This window comes from Squalius cephalus (assembly GCF_949319135.1).
Source record: "Squalius cephalus genome assembly, chromosome: 23".
Lineage (NCBI taxonomy): Eukaryota > Metazoa > Chordata > Actinopteri > Cypriniformes > Leuciscidae > Squalius > Squalius cephalus.
The window spans coordinates 24,145,853-24,167,237 of record NC_137144.1 but is presented as its reverse complement, the minus strand read 5'-3'; the positions used below and the strand labels follow the sequence as shown (position 1 = coordinate 24,167,237).

The 21,385-nt window shown below is 40.2% G+C and overlaps 2 protein-coding genes across 4 annotated transcripts in view; one reads left to right on the top strand and one right to left on the bottom strand.

Annotated features, from left to right (window-relative positions):
• Positions 1-18,365, top strand: tubgcp6 (tubulin gamma complex component 6). Of its 3 annotated transcripts, XM_079858605.1 has the most exons (26): positions 1-149; positions 573-1,360; positions 1,445-1,608; positions 2,800-3,016; positions 3,136-3,297; positions 3,391-3,512; positions 4,481-4,544; positions 4,691-4,800; positions 6,928-7,019; positions 7,219-7,358; positions 7,858-8,007; positions 8,284-8,365; positions 8,870-8,958; positions 9,031-9,146; positions 9,749-9,887; positions 10,579-10,665; positions 10,748-12,238; positions 12,311-13,289; positions 13,482-13,637; positions 13,735-13,903; positions 14,209-14,350; positions 15,042-15,236; positions 15,322-15,454; positions 16,249-16,462; positions 16,542-16,735; positions 18,090-18,365. In XM_079858605.1, the coding sequence occupies exons 2-26, from the start codon at positions 608-610 to the stop codon at positions 18,179-18,181; spliced, it is 6,252 nt and encodes a 2,083-aa protein (XP_079714731.1). In that variant the 5' UTR covers positions 1-149; positions 573-607; the 3' UTR covers positions 18,182-18,365. The 3 variants fall into 3 exon arrangements, with proteins under 3 accessions (XP_079714731.1, XP_079714730.1, XP_079714729.1); XM_079858604.1 differs by having other exon boundaries at positions 10,751-13,289; XM_079858603.1 differs by having other exon boundaries at positions 10,748-13,289.
• A 26-nt stretch (positions 18,366-18,391) lies between these two features.
• appl2 (adaptor protein, phosphotyrosine interaction, PH domain and leucine zipper containing 2) overlaps positions 18,392-21,385 on the bottom strand; it is a 16,613-nt gene continuing 13,619 nt past the window's right edge. Inside the window, exon 21 of the mRNA XM_079858606.1 lies at positions 18,392-20,260. Coding sequence (XP_079714732.1) covers positions 20,129-20,260 — 132 coding nt within the window. The 3' untranslated portion in view covers positions 18,392-20,128. The remainder of the gene's footprint in view (positions 20,261-21,385) is intronic.

Below are 21,385 nucleotides of genomic sequence, written 5' to 3'. Positions count from 1 at the left end.
GGGACTTGGGTGTGTAGCGCGGAGGTTAAGGAAATCTAGCTCGTGTGTGTATGCACATTAAATGCTTGGTTTTTTTATTGCCAATAATATTTATTCACTAATGCGGAATAAACATTTGCAGCTCGGACAGCTTAAACTCGAGTTTCAACGTGAGTAAATGACCTCAGACACGCATTTGTGAACGTGCAGGCGTGTGTACGCTGCAGTTGTGTTTGTTTACTGTCTTCGGTATTAAATACGTCAAATACAATGCGTTTATCTGCTAAAAAAAACAATAACGAGTGTATTATTAAACCTTAAAATATTATATGTAAGGACATATTTAGCTGTTTGCTGTGGCTATTTTGGGGTTTGGATCATGTATGCTTCATTGAAACAGAAAGGTGTAACGTTAACATACTCACATTACAAATAAGATAGTAATAAACAAAAGATATTTAGACACTATTTACCATTTAATACAAAATAAATATTAGCGTAATTAAGGACATGGTGACAATTGATATTTTCAACAACTGTGTATATCCTCTTGTATTGTATGAATTCCATAAATGTAGGTTTTTTTGGCGCAGATCTCGCTGCGTCATGATCCCGCGCTCTCGCTGAGATGTCCGGTTGCCAAGGCAACAGCTGCAGCATCACGGGGATGCTGGGCGCGCTCTGCGACTGCTGCATCGCCGGGTTGTCATGGAAACGTTGCGCTCCGGGCGCAGTGTCGCGGGAGTCTGCGCGTCGGATCCTTCGCAAGCGTGCGTACGGGGCGTTGCTCTCGGGACTCTTCCAAGACGGGTTGTCCAAACCGGCACCGAACGCCCTGGCAAAAACACCTTCCCATAATAAAATACTAATGATCTCCTTTGACCTGCGCGTGTCCGGCCACGATGAGGAAGCCGAGAGGTTGGAGGAGCTCCTGGGTCAGCTACGGGACGGGTCGGGACTGTCCGAACTGGATTCCGTCCTGGAGCTCCTGGTGCAGCTGGCCGGGTCCGTGGCTCCGCCCCCTCTGTCTTTCAGTCACGACTACATGCGGCGGGAGCGTCCCGTGCAGCGCAGACTCCCATTGGGCGGGTACCTGAGCAAGGACACGCAGCGCTTGGAGGAGAGGGCGTGGTCTTTGATCTGTGGGGAGGAGTGGGGCGTGTTCGGGGGTGTCTGCAGGACCCTGAGCATCATGGACGCCCCACCGGGCACCGGGCTGCTCGGACTGGGGCGCAGACCGGATATCGAGGAGAGGTTTGAGAGAGATACCCGACTTTCACTGTTTGGTGCCCTACAGCACTCCAAAACTGCAGATATGGACATCCGACTGGACCTGCCGCCCGTTCCCAGTAACGCAGACATTACGGGACTCAGCATACGGGTGAAGATCCTAAAAATATCTATTCTTCTTTATTATGTTTTAGTCTTGTCCTACCTGGGATCATATATGTTGTCGTTCCTGCAGGTTCCTCTGTGTCTGGATCAGTCTGATGACGAAGGCTTCCAGTCTTCCTCTAATCTGACTCCTGATTCCCAGTCCGAGGCGAGTCCCAGCCCTGAGATGGACGTGTGGGAGGCCCTCCGGACGTTCGTGCCCGGCAGACGGCGCTGTTGGGAGAACATTGGCTGGTAAGAGAGAGTTGAGCAGACTAGAGTCGGGCTGTAAATATCTGCTCTGACTGACAGTGCTTTGATTCGATTAGGATTTTTTTCAAATCTGCACCAAAGCAATCACATTTAATTGACCAGATTATTATGTATAAACACTCACATTATGTCATTTTAAAAACCTGATCTAAAGGTGTATTCTTAAAGGGATAGTTCACCCAAAAATGAATATTCTGTCATCAATTACTCCCTCATGTCGTTCCAAGCCCGTAAGACTTTCGTTCATCTTCGGAAAACCAATGAAGATCTTTTTGATGAAATTGAGTTTTCTCTCCCTCCATTGACAGCTACGCAACTACCGCTTTGACGCTTCAAAAAGTTCATAAATAGATCGTAAAACTAAATTTGAGCAGTTTAGTCCAAATTTTCTGAAGAGACTTGATCGCTTTATATGATGAACAGATTGAAATTAGGCTTTTATTCACATATAAACATTCATCAACTCACACATCAGTTGTGGTAAACAGAAGCTCAAGCATGAGAACCAATGAGGTTTGTCCTCGCTCGCTCGGGTTTGGAACGACATGAGGGAGTAATTAATGACAGAATTTTCATTTTTGGATGAACTAACCCTTTAAACCTTTGAAATTAGTTTTGTTGAATTGCTTTGTAAAACAAAACATTCAATGGTATTTTTTAGGGGAACATTTTTGTTGAAAATAGGTCAAGAACTGCATTTTGGATATAATTTATGATTAGATATAATAATTATTATTTAATGATATTCTAAATATTATAGTCTATTAAAGGGATAGTCCACCCAAAAATTAAAGTTGTCCTACAGGTTTAGAACAACATAACTGTATTTTGGATATAATTTATGATTAGATAGATAATTATTATGATTTAAAACCATTATTAAAGCAAAAATAATAATTATTATTATTATTATTTAATGATATTCTAAATATTATAGTCTATTAAAGAGATAGTCCACCCAAAAATGAAAGTTGTCCTATAGGTTTAGAACAACATAAGGGTGAGTAATTGACAGGATTTTAATTTTTGGGTGAACTATCCCTTTAATGAATTCCACAATCAATGCATTAAGTTGGACAGATGAATACAATGCACCCCTGCCAAATACTTTAAAAGAAGTAGTTTGAATATTGTCCACATTTGTCTTTGACTTTTTTTCTTTGTCTCGTTCAGCCCGCCGGGTCAGAAGGACCCCCCGTACCTGACAGAGGCTGGCAGAGAGGCGTTTGATCAGCTGTACCGCCTGTGGGAAGGAGAAATGAGGAACGTTCTGTCCACACAGACTCCATCACCACTCCTGCCTCTGCCACTGGACTGCCAGAGTCAGCTGGTCAAAGACGTGCTCAACGTGCTGATCGGGGTCTCCTCGGCCACGTTTCCTCTCAACGAGGTAGCTGAATTCAACATACATCAAAAAAATACATTGAATTGAAAATGTTAAAAAATTATCGCATTTTATTGATAAGAACTTTTTTCTTGATTTTCATTTTGTGTCATTCTCCACTCAAGGCTAGTGTACAGTTTGACGTCCGTCCGGATATATGTGTGTCTGGGACGTCCCCTGAGAGTGTGTCTCGTCTGCTGGGTGAGCTGGCGCAGTACGGCACACACTATCTGCGTCTCAGCCGCTTCTCCCTGAGCAGCGGGAGTCAGAAGGGACTCGTCTTCCAGGTGACGCATGCTGTCATTTCTTACAGCACTCCAGGATCTTTTCCCCATAACAACAGCGTTACACAGATGCTTGTGTGTGTGTGTGTGTCTCAGGCCTTCACAGGGGGGCTGCGGCGTTACCTGCATTACTACAGAGCGTGTGTGCTGAGCACTCCGGCCTCTCTGAGTCTACTAACTATCGCTTGTCATTTCCGCAAACTGGGGCGTCAGCTCAGGTAAATCTTCCCTCTTGTCATCCAATCCACAAAGGATTTTTATTTTTTTAAACAAAAGAGTGTAAACATACTGTATTTACAATGCAATATATATATATATATGTGTATGTGTGTGAGTGTGTGTGTGTGTGTATTTATACATAGATGATTATGTATTAGATTATATAATGTAAGTTATGTATTAAATATAATTTTATATTTGTATTAAATATAATTCTATACAAAATAAATGTATTTATTTATATATATAAAAAATATATAATTAATTTTGTGTATATATAATATAATATATATATATATATATATATATATATATATATATATATATATACATACACAGTACATAACATTAAATTATTATGTGATATAAATTATTATAAATCTATAAAAATTATGTAATATAAATAATCAAATATTACATACAATTATATACAAAATTAATTAATCATATATACATTATATATACACAATATACACAAAATTTCTTATAATATATATTAATTATATATAAATAAATACATTTTTGTATAAAATTATATTTAATACATAACTTACATTATATAATTTAATACATAATCATCTATATAGAATTACACACACACACACACACATATATATATATATATATATATATATATATATAATTATTATTATTTATTGTTTTTATTTATATTTTTTTACATTTTTGAATAGTACATTTAAAATTATAAAAAATTATAATGTAAAAAAAATCTAAAATTATTTAATAAAAAATGTGTAATGTTTTGTGTCGGGGCCAGTGAAAATGTCGGCAGGGCAAGTAGAAATCTAAACTACCGGCCCGACTGGTTGAGCACAAAAAAAGAAAATTATTACTGATTCCTAAGTGTCATTATTAGTGGACATCAGGAGAAGAAAAAAAAATGTAGTCTGTAAGAAGAAATCAGTTTCAGCAGATGTTAATCCATGTCCTTGTATGTGTTTATCAGGTATCTGTCAGAACTGTGTTGTGTGGATGGAATCGCCGGTGTGGGACGAGCAACATTCCCCATGGTAACACTCTCAGTCTTCTGACAGACACAATAGCTTTGAGTTTGAGTTTGAAGATGTTGTTTTCAGCTCAGAAGTGTTGTAGACAGGTGGCTGTTGCAGGTCTGCGGTGCTGTTTGTGCAACTGGCTGTGTGATGTCTGTGTTTAGGGTGTAAAACTGCTGTCGTGTCTGTATAATGAAGCTCAGAGTAACTGCAGTAATGAGAATCATCCGGTGCTGCTGTCGCTGCTGAAGAGCAGCTGTGAGCCGTACACACGGTGAGAAACTCATCTCCTCTATCGCTCTTTACTTACTTATCTATTATTCAACTCGAGAAGGTCACTTAAGAGCAGAGTGGTTTTTGACACCCTATATTTTTCCGAGTGACTGATACTATGAAATGGTTTCTGTAGTGTCTGGCTGCCATTAAGTGCACAACAGAGATTCTCTGCTATTATTTACTCATCTTCAACCGTTTTCTTGTGCAACATGAATCCTTATACTGCTCTTTCCCATACAACCACATAAAGGCCATTGTCTGTCAAGCTGCATTTTGCAGAAACATGTTTTTTTGGTTGTGGTTCGGCTCTGCCTGACTGTGCGGATAAATATGGTTCTTTCTCATAACTAAAAAAGAGAGAGATGCATTCACTACTAGGCTAGAGATATATCCAGTTTAGATGGAAAGGATGTCAATCTGTCTAGCTGAAGACGTTACTGTAGCTTTACCCATTAATAGACACGGTACTTCCTTAAAAATAAATTCCAGTACAGCGCTACAACTATAATGAAATGACCCTTCACAATCGATAATGCTTTACAGTGAACTCTGTTAGAGAGCTAGACTACATATTTATCTGTTCAATAACATACCTTACTAACCCACTGAGTAATAAAAACACCATCATTTCAAATCCAACATTTCTAATCCCTCAGTTCTCAGAGGTACAGAGGTACTAATCATCGGTTCAAAAAACCGCCCAAAAAACCTCTCACACTACAACTTTAACATAGTAGGATGTCCTGTTACTTTATCCTCTACAGTAAAAGACCTGGGTGTTATACTAGACTGCAACCTGTCTTCTGAAAATCATATTTCATATGTTACAAGAACAGCCTTTTTCCACCTTAGAAACATTGCTAAGCTACGTAACATGCTATCAGTTTCTGATGCAGAAATGACCTCGAGACTAGATTACTGTAATGCTTTATTAGCTGGTTGTCCTGCATCCTTAATAAACAAGCTACAGTTAGTCCAAAATGCAGCCACTAGAGTTCTTACTAGATCAAGAAAATATGATCATATAACACCAATTTTATCATCACTACATTGGTTACCTATAAAGTCCCGTATTAATTACAAGGTATTGCTACTGACTTATAAAGCCCTAAACGGCTTAGCTCCAGTCTATTTAACCGATCTTCTATCGCCCTATAATCCATCGCGCTCTTTAAGATCACTAAATTCGAGGCTTTTGGTCATACCTAGGATTTCTAGGTCCACCAAAGGAGGGAGAGCATTTTCACATTTAGCTCCAAAACTCTGGAATAGTCTTCCGGATACTGTTCGTTGCTCAGACTCGCTCTCCCAGTTTAAAACTAGATTAAAGACTCATCTCTTCAGCCAGGCATTCATATAATACTTTTAATCTTACAGTTAAATCCGGTCTCTAGTTCATAAACGCCAGAGGAGAACTGGCCCCCGACTGAGCCCGGGTTCTCCCAAGGTTTTTTTTTCTCCATTAGGTCACCTGATGGAGTTTTTCGGTTCCATGCCACTGTTGCCTTTGGCTTGCTCAGTTGGGGATATTTAATTTAATTAATCAATCAACAACTGTTGATCAGCATTACCAAACGTGGACGTTTTCCACTAGAAACAAACATTGATGTATTATTTTAATTTAATACTGTGAAGCTGCTTTGATACAATCTGTATTGTGAAAAGCGCTATATAAATAAACTTGACTTGACTTGACTTGACTTCTCAACATCTCCGAAAAGCCAATTCAATGTTGATTCTTGTTTTATTACGAGCTCAGTCGCTATCTCTTTTAGCCAGCAGACTCCTCTGTTCTGCGAGGGGTTCAACATTTAGCTGCTCCATGTCAAGCTTTCTCGCTTATTGTGACAACTAACCTCTGCCACTCCCACACCAGACACACGTCAAAGTAGCCGGAGCAACTTTATTCACGGATATGACGAGACACGACGAGTGACACATGTACGCAATTTCCCACAAAAACCATCCCCTCAGATCTCAAATATAAATGCTTATTACCATAGTGAATCCGGGTCAAAATCAAGACAAAAACACAATTGATGTTATGACTAATTTAAATTTAGCGAATTTTGAACAAAAAAGTTACATAGTGTAGCTTTAACTAAATGTCTGTGTTGGTGTATAGGTTTGTTTCAGACTGGGTGTACGGCGGCGTCTTCCGTGACGTTTATAAAGAGTTCATGATTGAGGTCAATGAGGATTATCTGTCCTACAGAGGTGAGTCTCTCAATCTCACGCTTTAATTTTATGTTGAATGTTTAGATTTCTAGCTAAATCCATTCATTTTCTGCTGCATTATTAGATTATAAATAAAATGTTGATGGTGTGCAGTTAAATCAGTGATAACAGTCTTAAAATCAATATGTCATTTATGCAGAAACCCTCCCAAAAAATGAATGAATCTCTGTCCCCTCAGATAAGAACTTTTGGACGCAGGGCTACACTCTCATTTCGCGGGATGCAGAGGACTGTGTGCCGGTGTTCCTCAAACACATCGCAAACGATGTTTACGTCTGCGGGAAAACAATCAATCTTCTGAAAATCTGCTGCCCACAGGTGCCCCTCGAACACTTATGATGCTTTGAACTGCCTTGCAGAAGTTTGGGGTCAGGAAGATTTTTTTTTATGGTTTTGAAAAAAGTTTGTTTGATCCAAAATGCAGTAAAAACTGTAATATTATAACATTTTAAAATACTTTAAAATAGAAAATAGTTCATTTATTCCTGTGATCAAAGCTGAATTTTTCAGCATCATTACTCCAGTCTTCAGTGTCACATGATATTTCAGAAATCATTCTAATATGCTGATTTGCTGCTCAGAAAACATTTATTTTCTTCTTCTTATTATTATCTATGTTGAAAACAGTTGTGCTGCTTAATATTTTTTGTGGAAATTGAGATTTTTCAGGATTCTTTAGTGAAGAGAAAGTAAAAAAAAAAAGAAGCATTTATTTGAAATATAAATCTTTCGTAACATTATAAATGTCTTTACTGTCACTTTTGATGAATTTAATGCATCCTTACTGAATAAAAATACATTTCTGTCCATTAAACAGCACTACATCTTCTGGTCGGATATACCAGTTCCCAGGATCGCTGTGACGTTTTCCCTGCAGGAAGTTGAGGAGATTGAGAGAGACTGTGCCGTGTACCGAGGGCGAATGGAGACGATCGCAAGGCACAGCGCCATCAGCAGGGAGGAGAAGGTACTGCACATGTCACGGTGCTCATATATAGTGAAGTAATTATGAGGTTTTCAAAATAGCTCATCCAGGTTAAGTGTTTATATGTCTTAAATATGCTCACTTAATTTAGAGACCCAATAACGGTGTGGTGCCCGTACTGTTGGCATGGCAACAGATGAGATTTTAAAATCTGGTCCATTAACCCAGTTTCATCAGGACACTGTGACCTGGGCTAAAATCTGCCTCATTGTTTTGCGTTGAAGTCTGTCTTCCTTTATTTTCCCCTCTCTCTATAAGGCCATGCGGACTGAACAGGCTCGACAGGAGCTCATTAACCAGGTCAGAGAGACAGCGGCCAAGACCCTGGAGAGAATCAGAGGTCAGAAATCTGTCCCTTCAAAACCCAAGCACGCACACACATGCACCTGATGCTGTTAGCAGCTTCTGTCTGGGTAAAATTAGTCTTGCGTAGCCAAACTTGACTTTCATCATAGGCCCTGTCCCATATAGCAGCCTTCTGAATTATAAAAGGAGAAATGGGACGCCCTAAGGGCCAGGAAGTTGAGTGAGCCATTTGGGACGGAAACACTTTTCTGCTTATCATGACCAACAGCTTTTTGTTTAGTTTAAATTTAAAAATTAAAATAAAAACGTATATGGATAGAATCATATTCGAAATATTAACAAAAACTCATGCTATTAAAATAACACTGATGTGTAAAGTAAACAATGTTTTTTACGCGAGGAGGACACAGTTGTTCTCTTCGTGGAGGTCAAGTATTAATTATCAGGATGACCAGCGAGAGGGAGTTCCTCCCCACAGAGTCAGATGAATGAAGTTTACAAGCTGACGTCCCGCTGTTTTCACTCTCGCCCCCTGCAGGTCGCCAGGTGTCGCAGCGTCTGGCGGAGGAGGCCCAGAAGAGAGAGCGATTTGAAGAGATGAAACAGCAGCTGGAACTCGACCAGGAGGTGAGGAGCATATTAATAACCAGTCAGTAAAAGCATCTTCAGCGGCTCTAACTTGTGTGGATGTGGTTTCAGTGGCGTAGTGCTGCGAGACGGAAGGAGCAAGAAGATGATTTCAGCTACGCTCGAGAGCTCAGAGACCGAGAGCAGAGGCTGCAGGCCCTCGAGGAGCAGCTGGAGCGCCGGGCACGGTGGGCGGCATATAGTAACACTAAGAAAAAAAACAACGATTGAGGCTGAGGCTGTAGAGCGCAGCAGTGACCTCCCACAGGAACTTTATTTCCCTTTCATATTCTCCACAGGCATTTGAGCAAATTATTCAGTAAAGCATTATGTGGCATGAACCAAAACAGCTCTCAGATGAATCATAACATTACAAAATTGGTTTAAATCCAAAAAAGTATTTAGGAAAAAAGACAAAGGTACAAGATTGGGCTCTTTTATGAGGAAATTAACTACTCGTTAAAAACAAAAGTCATTTGCATAAATCGTTGTAGTTATGACAAGTTATGTGTAGCCAAGTATGGTGTCCCATACTTGGAATTTGTTCTCTGCATTTCACTCATCCAAGTGCACACACACACACACACACACACTGTGAACACACACCCGGGGCAGTGGGCAGCTATTTTTGATAGATAAATAGATAAAAATCTATTTCACTGTGAAGATAATTAATAGTATTTTTTTTTTTTTAATAGTATTCACTTTATAAAAGGACTCATATATCCAGAGAGATCAAAGGCATTAAGGAAATTCAGAATGAAATGATATATCTTCTGTGTGTGTTCAGGATGGATCTGATCGCTCAGTACGGTCAGTTATCAGAAGCCGCTGCTAGACGAGAGCTCAGAGCAATGTGGAAGGTGCAGAGGATGAAACTCGATGAGTGTAGAGTGAACTTCCTGCAGCAAGAGCAACAGACCGTACAGGTCTGATATCAGTCATCAGAGTTTTTATTGTAGAGTTTGGGTTTTTGCATTATTATTGCAATGGTTTTCATTAGTAATATTAAATTAGTATTCATTTTATAATTATTTTGTAACTTTATTAAAAATATATTTATAAAAAAAATGTTTTGCATTTGTAATGAGTATGTTTTGTATCTTTCTTTGATAATTGCAATGGGGATATTGTTATTTGTCATTTTATCCATTTTCATTCAATTATTTTTACTAATCTGTAAATATGTTAAATGTTGTTGTTTTTTTTGCATTTTAAAAGAGAATTTGTAGTATCTGTTTACTAATGCTTAAGTGATTTTTTTTTCTTTGTAAAAAAATAGTTTTTAGTAACTTATTTGACTAAAATGTATATTTATAAGTATATAATGCAAAAAAATTTTTTAAATATTACATTTTTCAATTACAATTATACTGTAGCTAGAAACTATACTAACACAAACCTTTGTTGGTGTCATGTGAAAGTCTGCAGTTCTCAGTTTATGGACCATCCTTTCTAAGTTCCTTAAACTTTTAACTGTCTGGTAGTTGTACTTGCATTAGTAATCATATGTCCAGCAGTTAGCAAAGGGTATATGTTAGCATCATCCATGAAAGTACTGTTTTAAAGTGATAGATAAGGGCACATCTTTATCTCTGAGGTGTTATGATTTCTGTTCAGGCTCTTCTGGAGAAGTTTCCTTTAGGTCTGGGGGTCCCCCCTCCGGAAACAGCCTACGAACAACAGTCTGCACAACTACACGCTGAGGTCTGTGTGCTGTTCTTTACATATACACATCTATTGTGTCATAAATTTAGCTTAAACTGTTGTAATTGTTTTCATTTTACAGCAGAATCTTAGTGAACAGCAAACAGCAGATCCTCCTATCCCAGAATCCTCTGTTCCTCCCTGCTCTGATGCCAGTGATGAAATGCATGCTTTCATATCAGATGGAATTGACATTGCTGACTTCCTCCCCAAGCCTCCACGCTTCCCTGGCAGTGGTGCCGTGACCCAGGCCCTCCATGACATTGGTTCTGACCTGTTGCAGTTTCCTCAGAAACCCCACCCACAGAAGCCACACTCAACAACCTCCCACATACGTCTTGGACAAAATGTTTCTGAAGTCCTAGAGTCAGTCCTTGTGCCTTGTCCATATGGACAAGCATCCAAGTCTAGCTTCCAATTGGGTCAGTTCACTCCAGAGGTGTCAGTAGGTCAGCCGAAGGCTAGTGTTCATGGACATCCTTCAAAGAGCTCAGTGCAGCTGGGAGATTCCACTGCCTCAGGGCGGAACAAGGGTCCGATCCGCTCGGAGTCAAACACCCCTACACAAACCACTCAAGAGCGAACATGTGAGGCAGAGCACGTTAGCCAGTGTGCAGAAAAACAACCAACTGGAGAAGAGACAGGAACAGAGCCCTCGGCGGCCAGCACAGGTTCAGAGCCAAAGCAAGCCACACAGGAGCCAACAGAGAAAGCCAAGTCCTGTGAGAGTGTCAGCCAGCCCTCTCACTGTTCTCAGCCAGAAGAAGAACAATCTGTGTCTCCTCTCATAAGCTTCCATGAGTCAGAGTCTGATACTCATACGAGAAATAACAGCCGTGATCCTGATCCAGCACTGATCTCATCCCAGCCCTCCTCTAATATCCGTGGCCACGCCTCTGATGCTCACATAAGGGTTGGTGAACATGTTTCTGAAGTGACCATTCTCATCCCTACTGCTAATATTCATGGCCACGCCTCTGACGCCCATATAAGGGTTGGTGAACATGTTTCTGAGGTAACCACTTCTCTTCCAACCCCTAACATCCATGGCCACGCCTCTGATGCCCATATAAGGGTTGGTGAACATGTTTCTGAGGTAACCACTTCTCTTCCAACCCCTAACATCCATGGCCACGCCTCTGATGCTCATATAAGGGTTGGTGAACATGTTTCTGAGGTAACCACTTCTCTTCCAACCCCTAACATCCATGGCCACGCCTCTGATGCCCATATAAGGGTTGGTGAACATGTTTCTGAGGTAACCACTTCTCTTCCAACCCCTAACATCCATGGCCACGCCTCTGACGCCCATATAAGGGTTGGTGAACATGTTTCTGAGGTAACCACTTCTCTTCCAACCCCTAACATCCATGGCCACGCCTCTGACGCCCATATAAGGGTTGGTGAACATGTTTCTGAGGTAACCACTTCTCTTCCAACCCCTAACATCCATGGCCAAGCCTCTGACGCCCATATAAGGGTTGGTGAACATGTTTCTGAGGTAACCACTTCTCTTCCAACCCCTAACATCCATGGCCACGCCGATATAAAGGTTGGCGAACATGTTTCTGAGGTAACCACTTCTCTTCCAACCCCTAACATCCATGGCCACGCCGATATAAAGGTTGGCGAACATGTTTCTGAGGTAACCACTTCTCTTCCAACCCCTAACATCCATGGCCACGCCGATATAAAGGTTGGCAAACATGTTTCTGAGGTAACCACTTCTCTTCCAACCCCTAACATCCATGGCCACGCCTCTGACGCCCATATAAGGGTTGGTGAACATGTTTCTGAGGTAACCACTTTTCTTCCAACCCCTAATATCCATGGCCACGCCTCTGACTCCCATATAAGGGTTGGTGAACATGTTTCTGAGGTAACTACTTTTCTTCCAACCCCTAACATCCATGGCCACGCCTCTGACGCCCATATAAGGGTTGGCGAACACATTTCTGAGGTAAATACTCATATCCCTACTGCTAATATTCATGGCCACGCCTCTGACGCCCATATAAGGGTTGGCGAACACATTTCTGAGGTAAATACTCATATCCCTACCGCTAATATTCATGGCCACGCCTCTGACGCCCATATAAGGATTGGCGGACACATTTCTGAGGTAAATACTCACATCCCTACCGCTAATATTCATGGCCACGCCTCTGATGCCCATATAAAGGTGGGTGAGTTTGTGTCAGATGTCGCCGCCTCTCGCCCACTTTTGGGCAAATTTGGTCACTCTTCTGACAGCACTCTTAAAGTGGGTTGTGTGATGCCAGACGCTGCCCCTTCATCCACCCCTTTGCCTGGCAGCGCTTTCGGACATTCATCGGACTCCATGCTAACATTAGGGTGTGTTGTATCAGGCACAGACCCTCAGCGCTCTGCATTGCCTGGAAGTGAGTACGGACATTCCTCACAGTCTACCTTGGGTAGTGGGTGTGTGGTCAGTGGGATTGAGACTGTTCGACCCAGCTCTCTATACAGCGAAGCCCGTGCACACACATCAGACTCTGCTCTGGGCATGGGCTGCGTGGTTGGTGGAGTGGTGCCAGGGAGTTTGTACAAATTTGGCCGAGCATCAGGAGACACAGAGACACCAGCTGACTCAGACGCCCAGGGTGAGAACGCAACTGCACAAATGTTTAGCACCCTCAGCTACTTTCAGAAAAACTTCAGAATTTTAAAATGATACAAAAATTTTAAGAATTATTTATTTTATGATTTTATGTTTTTTTGTTGATGTCTGTTGGTCATACACAAAGTAAATTCACTGTGGTTAATGATTTCTTATTTGTAATGTTGTAATGCAGCGCCCCCTAGTGAGCTGTTCTCCCTGGATGAGGGATTGACTGCCTGGGCTCTGGGACTAGGATTGTCCCCTAAAAAGAGTCCAGAGGATCGCTATCTTCTCAGCCTGGCCTCACAGTACCAAGTCGAGCAGTACCAGGACTCATACGGCCTGTTGAGTGAGTACCGGACCAGCTGTCTTCATCCTGAACCATTAGAGCTTTCTTTCTTTATATATCAGAAACAGAGAGGTTTGTGTTGTCGTTCCTGCTCTAGCTGCGGCTCCAGAGTCTGAGCTGCTGCTTCAGGTCACACGGGGCCCGAACGGCCTTCCTGTCGACCCCTCCCTGTACCGGGCCACCGATGCCACTGCTGTTCAGCTCAGCGAGATGATGCCACTTCCTGTGCTCATGAAACACTCTGTTACAACACCACTGATTACACAGTATGTAAACTAGAGCGATTTTCTGATTAATCACAATCTTTATTTGAACTATCCAATTTAGCCTATGCAAATATCAAGTTATCAATTGGAATCAGTTTATGAATTAAATCAGGCTCTTGTGTACTTTGACCTCTTTAAATTGTAACTAAAATATATTTTCAATTGAATCAATGTTAAATCAAAATCCGAATGAAATTGTGAAATAAGTGCCAACATCGAGCCCTGATGTAAACCATAAACAACGCACAAATCCCTGTACACTAAACATCTAAATTTGAACATTTGAAACTCTCTCTTTCTCTTAGTGTGTCCATGGTAAATAAGGCCGTGGTGGATTATTTTTTCGTGGAGTTGGGTGTGGAGAAGCATTTTGAGACTCTCAGGCATTTCCTGCTAATGGAGGATGGAGAGTTTGCCCTCTCTCTCAGCAATCAGCTCTTCGAGAAGGTCTCAACACTTAAAATAAGCATAGAAATCTGATGTGAAGAGCTTGTTAAAGGGGTCCTATTATGCATTATGCTATTATGCACGTTCAGCTTTCTTTAGTGTGTAATGTTGCTGTTTGAGAATGAAAAAGGTCTGCAAAGTTACAAAGCACAAAGTCACTCCAGCGGGAGTTATTCTCTATATCAGTGTCACTGTTTCTGAACTCCCTTGAACACCTCCATTGTAGTCTTGAGTTTTCTTCCGGGAACGAACAAATCACAATATTCCTCATTTAAATAATTCCCGCCTAATACGCCAATAAAGGGGCGGGGCCTGGTTGAGTTGCGTTAGTAGTGTGTTAAAATTCATGATTATGGTAAGAGGCGTGACATTTCCCCAAACACGCTCGAAGCAGTTGACCAATAACAACACACTGATCCAGCCGACCAATCAGAACACATTGTGCTTTTCAGAAGGAGGGGCTTCATAGAGACCGGAACTAAACAGAGCGTTACTGACAGACTGGGAAGAGAGGAGCTGCAACAAAGCTTGAAAACCTATTTTAGTAGAGCACAAAAACAAAATCAAGACTTTGAAAAAGTGCATTATAGGTCCCCTTTTAAGAAATGTTTACACAAAATTAGAAATAACATTGTCACATACGTGTAGCATACCAATATTTAAAATGCTTCTTATTGTGCACTGTGTTTAGCTGGGCAGTGGTCAGACCCCCGGCGAGCTGCTGACCCCGCTGGTGTTGAACTCCATTCTGAATAAGGCGTTACAGTACAGCATTCACGGGGACAGCGAGCTGGCGGCTCACTTCACGTTTGCTCTGCGATACCTTCCTGAGATCTTCCACCCTCACGCTCCAGACTCGCTGAACTGTCTCGAGCTCCGATACAAGGTCAGGGTCAAGGTCACTGTCTTCCTGTAGTCTGAGGTTTCTGAAGAGCTGGATGTTTTTTCATGATCTTTCTCTGCTTCTGTAGGTGGACTGGCCGGTGAATATCGTCATCACAGACAGCTGTCTGAATAAATACAACAGACTCTTCTCCTTCCTGCTGCAGCTCAAACACATGGTGTGGTCCCTCCGAGACGTCTGGTTTCACCTCAAGAGGACGGGTACGATTTCTGCCCTGCTTTTTTACTGTTCTCCCACTAAATGTATGAAACTCTTCACACAGGTAATCTTCCATCCGATTCGGTTCTCATTTGAAAAAGCTACTGAATGGGTAGCTTAATTAAATCTGTCAGAATGGGTCTGTATGGTTTTGTTGCAATACTTAGTGAGCTGCCAACGAGGCCACATTTTAAGGTCTGGGTAGATTAGATGGTAAGCAAACAATCAGTTCTCGTAATCAATCTGTTGGATGCAGAAATGGACAGGAATAAAGATCTGAGCAACTTGACACGGGCCAAATTTTTATGGCAAGGCGACCGGAACAGAGTATCTCTATGGCAAAGTTTGTGTCACTCCCAGCCAGCAGTGGTGAGGATTCACCAACAGTGTCCGAGGGGGGTCAAACCACAAACTGGGCGCCCAAAGCTAATCGATGCGCGAGTCTTGTTTTCTTTAACATCACATGGATGGCCATGTACTTGTGCGCCGTTTACCTGGGCAAGTGATGCACCAGGTCGACGGAGGGAGTGTGACACTCTGATCAATGTTCTGATGGGAAACCCTGGATCTGGTCATTCGTGTGGATGTAAATTTGACACGTTCCACCTCCTAAACATTGTTACAGAGCAGGTACAGCCCTTCATGACACTGCTGTTCCTGGTGGAAGTGGCTCTTTCAGCTGGATAATGCATTGTCACACTGCACACATTGTTCAGGAATGGTTTGAGGAACATGATGAAGAGTTCATTATTAATAATAATAATAATGAGAAATAATATTTCCTCCTGTCTCTCAGCGCTGGTGAAAGGTGCCGGTCGCTCCGTTCAGTTCCATCAGCTGCAGCTGTACAGACACGAGATGCAGCACTTTGTGAAGGTGATCCAGGGCTACATCGCTAACCAGATCCTGCAGGTGTCCTGGAGCGAGTTCAAACAAAAACTGAGCAGTGCCAACGATCTGGACGCCATTCACCGCACACACTCCGAATACCTCAACAGAGCCATCTTCAGGTGAGGACTCGTGTCCCACATGACACATTCAGTGATTAATATACAGATATCTAGAGAAGTGGTGTATTCTTTCTCTCAGGGGTTTGCTGACGGAGAAAGCCGCCCCCGTCATGAACATCATCCACAGCATCTTCAGCCTGATCCTGAAGTTTCGCGGTCAGCTGATCGCGCAGCCGTGGGAGCTCCAGCAGGGGGAGCCGGTGCACCCCAGCTTCATCGCCATGCAGCAGTCCTACAACACCTTCAAGTATTACTCCCGCTTCCTGTTCAAAGGTGAGCTGCTGCTACAGGTGTAAACGCTGAGAGATCACAGGTGTGACAGGGGCTGATAAGATTAGAGCGGCACACCTGCTGACTCAGATACAGACAGAGAGATGTGTGTGCCTTACCGTCAGCAGAACAATGCGATGATGAGATGTAGCTGAAAACAACTATTCCTCATTATGGTCAGTGTTTGTGTATTTGCTTGGAAATGGCTTAGAACATTTGGACAGGACAGCAATAAACAAGTACATTCAAAATACAAAAAAGTTGAAAATAATCAATGCAGGTTTTTTTAGATAACTGTTGGATATTTGATCTCATATATATATATATATATACCAGCATATTAATCAATATTCACCTATTTATTTTACTCAGATAGAATTGGCTACTGGATATTGTATTTTTGTTATATGTATATATTATGTTTTAGTTTTTTAAACATAATATACATAGTTTATGCATAATATACATAATTAATGCATAGTTTTTTAATAGGCAAGCAGTATTTCCCACTAATTTGACTGTATACTGGTTAAACATTTTTTTTTTTTTTTTCAATAAAACATTTTTAGAAACGTTTTATCTAATTAATTTCTCTTCATATATTAATCTCTTAATTTATCTTAATTTCCATTTTATCCAAAAAGTAACTGTTGGCAATGCATTAATGTATTAGCATTTATTATTTGCAATAATACATGACAGTTCTAAATTCATATTCCTTCTCTTGAAAACGTTGGCAAGACATTACGGATGTATTTATCATGTTGAGCTCATCTATGCTGAAGACCATCTCAGTTAATTAATCAGACATGTTGAATCTATTGGCATCTTTTTTGTTGTTGTTGAGAATTAAACCACAAATCCCACAAAAATATCTCTTTATTATTGCTGTCATATGCGAGACGAGACGACGCTGTAAAACTAACCAGATGGCACAGTCTTTAGAAAATTAAACTGGCTAAATAAATACTGTATCATTGCCAGCAAAGTCATCACAAATACAGCTTGTTCTTGAGCAGAGATCCATACAAGCTAAATGTTCCAGCAGGACATTCAGACGTGTAATAAAACGGCTATATTAGTCCAAAGGGTTCATATCACACACTTTTGTAGCGTTTTATCGTTCCTTAATTGTCATTTAGGATTTCTTGTGCCAGAATAATTACCATAACTTACTTTTACAGTACATGATCAGTTTGCTCACTAGTAAAAGTGTTTTAATGCTGTTTTAGCCATTTTGTGAATAAGCTTTCAAAAGAAGAAAAATCATATTTTCAATAAAAAACATTTCAATGGATAATTGTTCCTTTTAGCCTGAGTTAAATAAGTGTATAATGATTGTATTTTTTTTTTACAGTGGTGACCAAACTGGTGGATAAAGGCTATCAGCCCCATCTGGAGGACTTCCTGTTGCGGATCAACCTCAATAACTACTACAAAGACTCTTGATTGTCCCGTGTGTGTGTGTGTGTGTGAACGAGCCCTCCGGACCTCCTGCTTCAGTGTTCATGTCAGGATGTGTGGTGTGTTTATCGCCAAAGCTGTCTGATGAACTCAAATCAAGTTGTGCGGTGATGCTTTAATCCAAAAAAGCTGAGTGATGTGATGTGTAAAATAAAATATTTAATTTTCAGATTGCTTTCTCATGACTCTTACGTTAGAAATGGTCACAAAGCTTTATTAAAGAGTTTTACATTCTGAAAAGATGATACATGGGCAGAATCTGACAGTCCAATAACCGCTGCACATTATGTTGATGAATGATTTTATTTTTCGGCATACATCATGCTCAAGCTCATCGCAGGTTAAATGTCGGATTGTTACCGAGGCATATTTAAAGTTCGAGGAACACTTCAGGATCAGTTTGTGATAAATGTAAACAACAGTTCAACTTCATTCAAATCACTAGCAAACCACTTTCAGAACGTTATTTCGACACGTTACCAAACAAACGATTACAGATAAATGAGTATGTACTTAATGAAGCGCAGTGGACGTGCGGCTCCTCCTGCACAGACCAAACTGATCACACAGGAAATACTGAGAGGGAAAACAACTATTTCGTTTTGTTACCAGACTCCCCCTGAGATTAATTTTTCCACAGAATGAATGTTAAAATATATCATCTACAGGATTTGTCTGAATTTCTTATTTTAAGTATTGTAAAAGGTATTAATTGTAAACAGACCACAGGAAGTTAGTGTTTTTAAATTAAAGTGCACCTAAATTGCACGTAAAAAAAAAATATAGAAAAAAAGTGCTATTTTGTTTTGCATTCTTCTGAATCCCAATTTGCATACTTCTTCATAATAAAAGTAAATGCTTCACTGGTGATGGTTAACTCGTAATATCTGCATGAAAGCATTGCCGTCTAGCAAAATCATTAACATTTAGGTTTAAGTGTTTATAAACTGCTGCTTCAGCTTTGTATTCCTAGCCATTTTACCAACAGCAACACAAGCATCAAGCAACTTTCAAAACAATATTAGCATGCACAAATCCATATTTCAAAACTCCATCATTTAAGCAGCAGCGTTCAACGTGCTGAGATTTGAGATGCATTATGCAAATTGAGATTCATTTCAGATTTGCGAGACTTAATTATAAACAGCATCACAATAAAAGTGGAATGGTTGCTGTATGGAATGTTAATTATAATGTGCTGAAAAAACCTGTCAGATGCAACAGGAACCAAGAAAGTGCAAATAAAGGTTCAGGTTTCATTGTGTTTGCTGACAATGTAGTGTGAAAAATAAGAAATTCTCCTGTATTATGATTGAACTATTAGGTATTAAAAAAAATCAGCTTGTAGCTGAAACTACATCTGACGTTATGAAACAATTTTAACTGTAAAAATACAATGAAAATCAAAATGCAAATAGAATCGATAAAAGACACACCCTTTCTTAAAGGGACAGTACACCCAAAAAAGAAAACTCTTGAGTTGCTCTTTTCCATACCGTGAAACTGAACTGTTTAACTCTATAAAGTACCATTTACATAATAAAATTGGTTCATAGTACTCATGCACTATATTCAGAGTCATGCAATACTATTGGCATGAGGAACAAACCAAATTTTAAACTATTATTTGCTGAGGAAATGGTGAGAATTTTTATTTTTGGGTGAATTATTCCTTTAACATGTAAACTCGTGTCTGATGTTTTCGAACTGAAAGGTTAAAACAAGACTGACACCTTTAACCTTCATCTTTTCTATCGTGAGCATCTAAACTGGGTAAGTGTTAAACAAATGAGTGGCGTTCCCTTGACCACCTGTTGCTTTCCTTCATATAGTCTGTCTGGAGAGAGAGAGGGAGGACAGGAGAAGAGCAGCAGGTAATGGAAGTGTGTGTGTGTGTGTGTGTGTGTGTGTGTGTGTGTGTGTGTGTTCAGATCAGGCCTCTGACTCCTGGTCATCCTGTCCGGAAGCTTCCGCTGCGTCTCCCGTCTCGCTCTCCAGCAGAAGAAACTTCCCATCGTTTGTCAGGGGCATTGACTTCATCAGCTGGGCCAGCGCTTCAGGGTCCTGATACACACGAGGATCAAAGTCATGACAATCACAAGATGAAGAAATCAAAAACTGACCCTACTTACATTCTTAAAAAAAAAATATATATATATATATATATACAGTGCTATGCATAAGTTTAGACACCCATGCTAAAGTTGACTAAAAAGAGGAATAAAAAATCATATTTTGGAAATTAAACTTAATGCCTTAATTTAAAAAATTAGGAAAAATCCAACCTTTAAGGACACCAATTTTCTTTGTGAATGAATAATGTATCGTAAATAAATAAATGTTCTTCCTTAAAATACAGGGTGCATAAGTTTGGACACCCCTATGTTAAATTCCCATAGAGGCAGGCAGATTTTTATTTTTAAAGGCCAGTTACTTCATGGATCCAGGATACTATGCATCCTGATAAAGTTCCCTTGGCCTTTGGAATTAAAATAGCCCCACATCATCACATAGCCCTCACCATACCTAGAGATTGGCATGGTTTTATTTCAGTTAGCCTAATAGCTGGTTTGATTTGCATTGAGAGATGATCTTATGGAAAGTACCCCATGCCAATCTCTAGGCCAAGGGAACTTTATCAGGATGCATAGTATCCTAAAAAAATTTTTTTTTTTAAATACTTAAAAATAAAAATCTGCCTGCCTCTATGGGAATTTAACATACTGTAGGGGTGTCCAAACTTATGCACCCTGTATTTTAAGGAAGAACATTTATTTATTTACGATACATTATTCATTCACAAAGAAAATTGGTGTCCTTAAAGGTTGGATTTTTCCTAATTATTTTAATTAAGGCATTAAGTTCAGTTTCCAAAAGATGATTTTTTATTCCTCTTTTTAGTCAACTTTAGTATGGGTGTCTAAACTTATGCATAGCACTGTATGTATATATACTGAACAAAATTATAAACGCAACACTTTTGTTTTTGCCCCCATTTTTCATGAGCTGAACTCAAAGATCTAAGACTTTTTCAATGTACACAAAAGGCCTATTTCTCTCAAATATTGTTCACAAATCTGTCTAAATCTGTGTTAGTGAGCACTTCTCCTTTGCCGAGATAATCCATCCACCTCACAGGTGTGGCATATCAAGATGCTGATTAGACAGCATGATTATTGCACAGGTGTG

Excerpts from the sequence above, each read along its gene's own strand:
- tubgcp6 (XM_079858603.1), top strand. The coding sequence starts at position 608 with ATGTCCGGTTGCCAAGGCAACAGCTGCAGCATCACGGGGATGCTGGGC. Across the intron at positions 1,609-2,799 it reads TGTTGGGAGAACATTGGCTG|CCCGCCGGGTCAGAAGGACC; the intron begins GTAAGAGAGAGT and ends TGTCTCGTTCAG. Across the intron at positions 14,351-15,041 it reads GCAATCAGCTCTTCGAGAAG|CTGGGCAGTGGTCAGACCCC; the intron begins GTCTCAACACTT and ends CACTGTGTTTAG.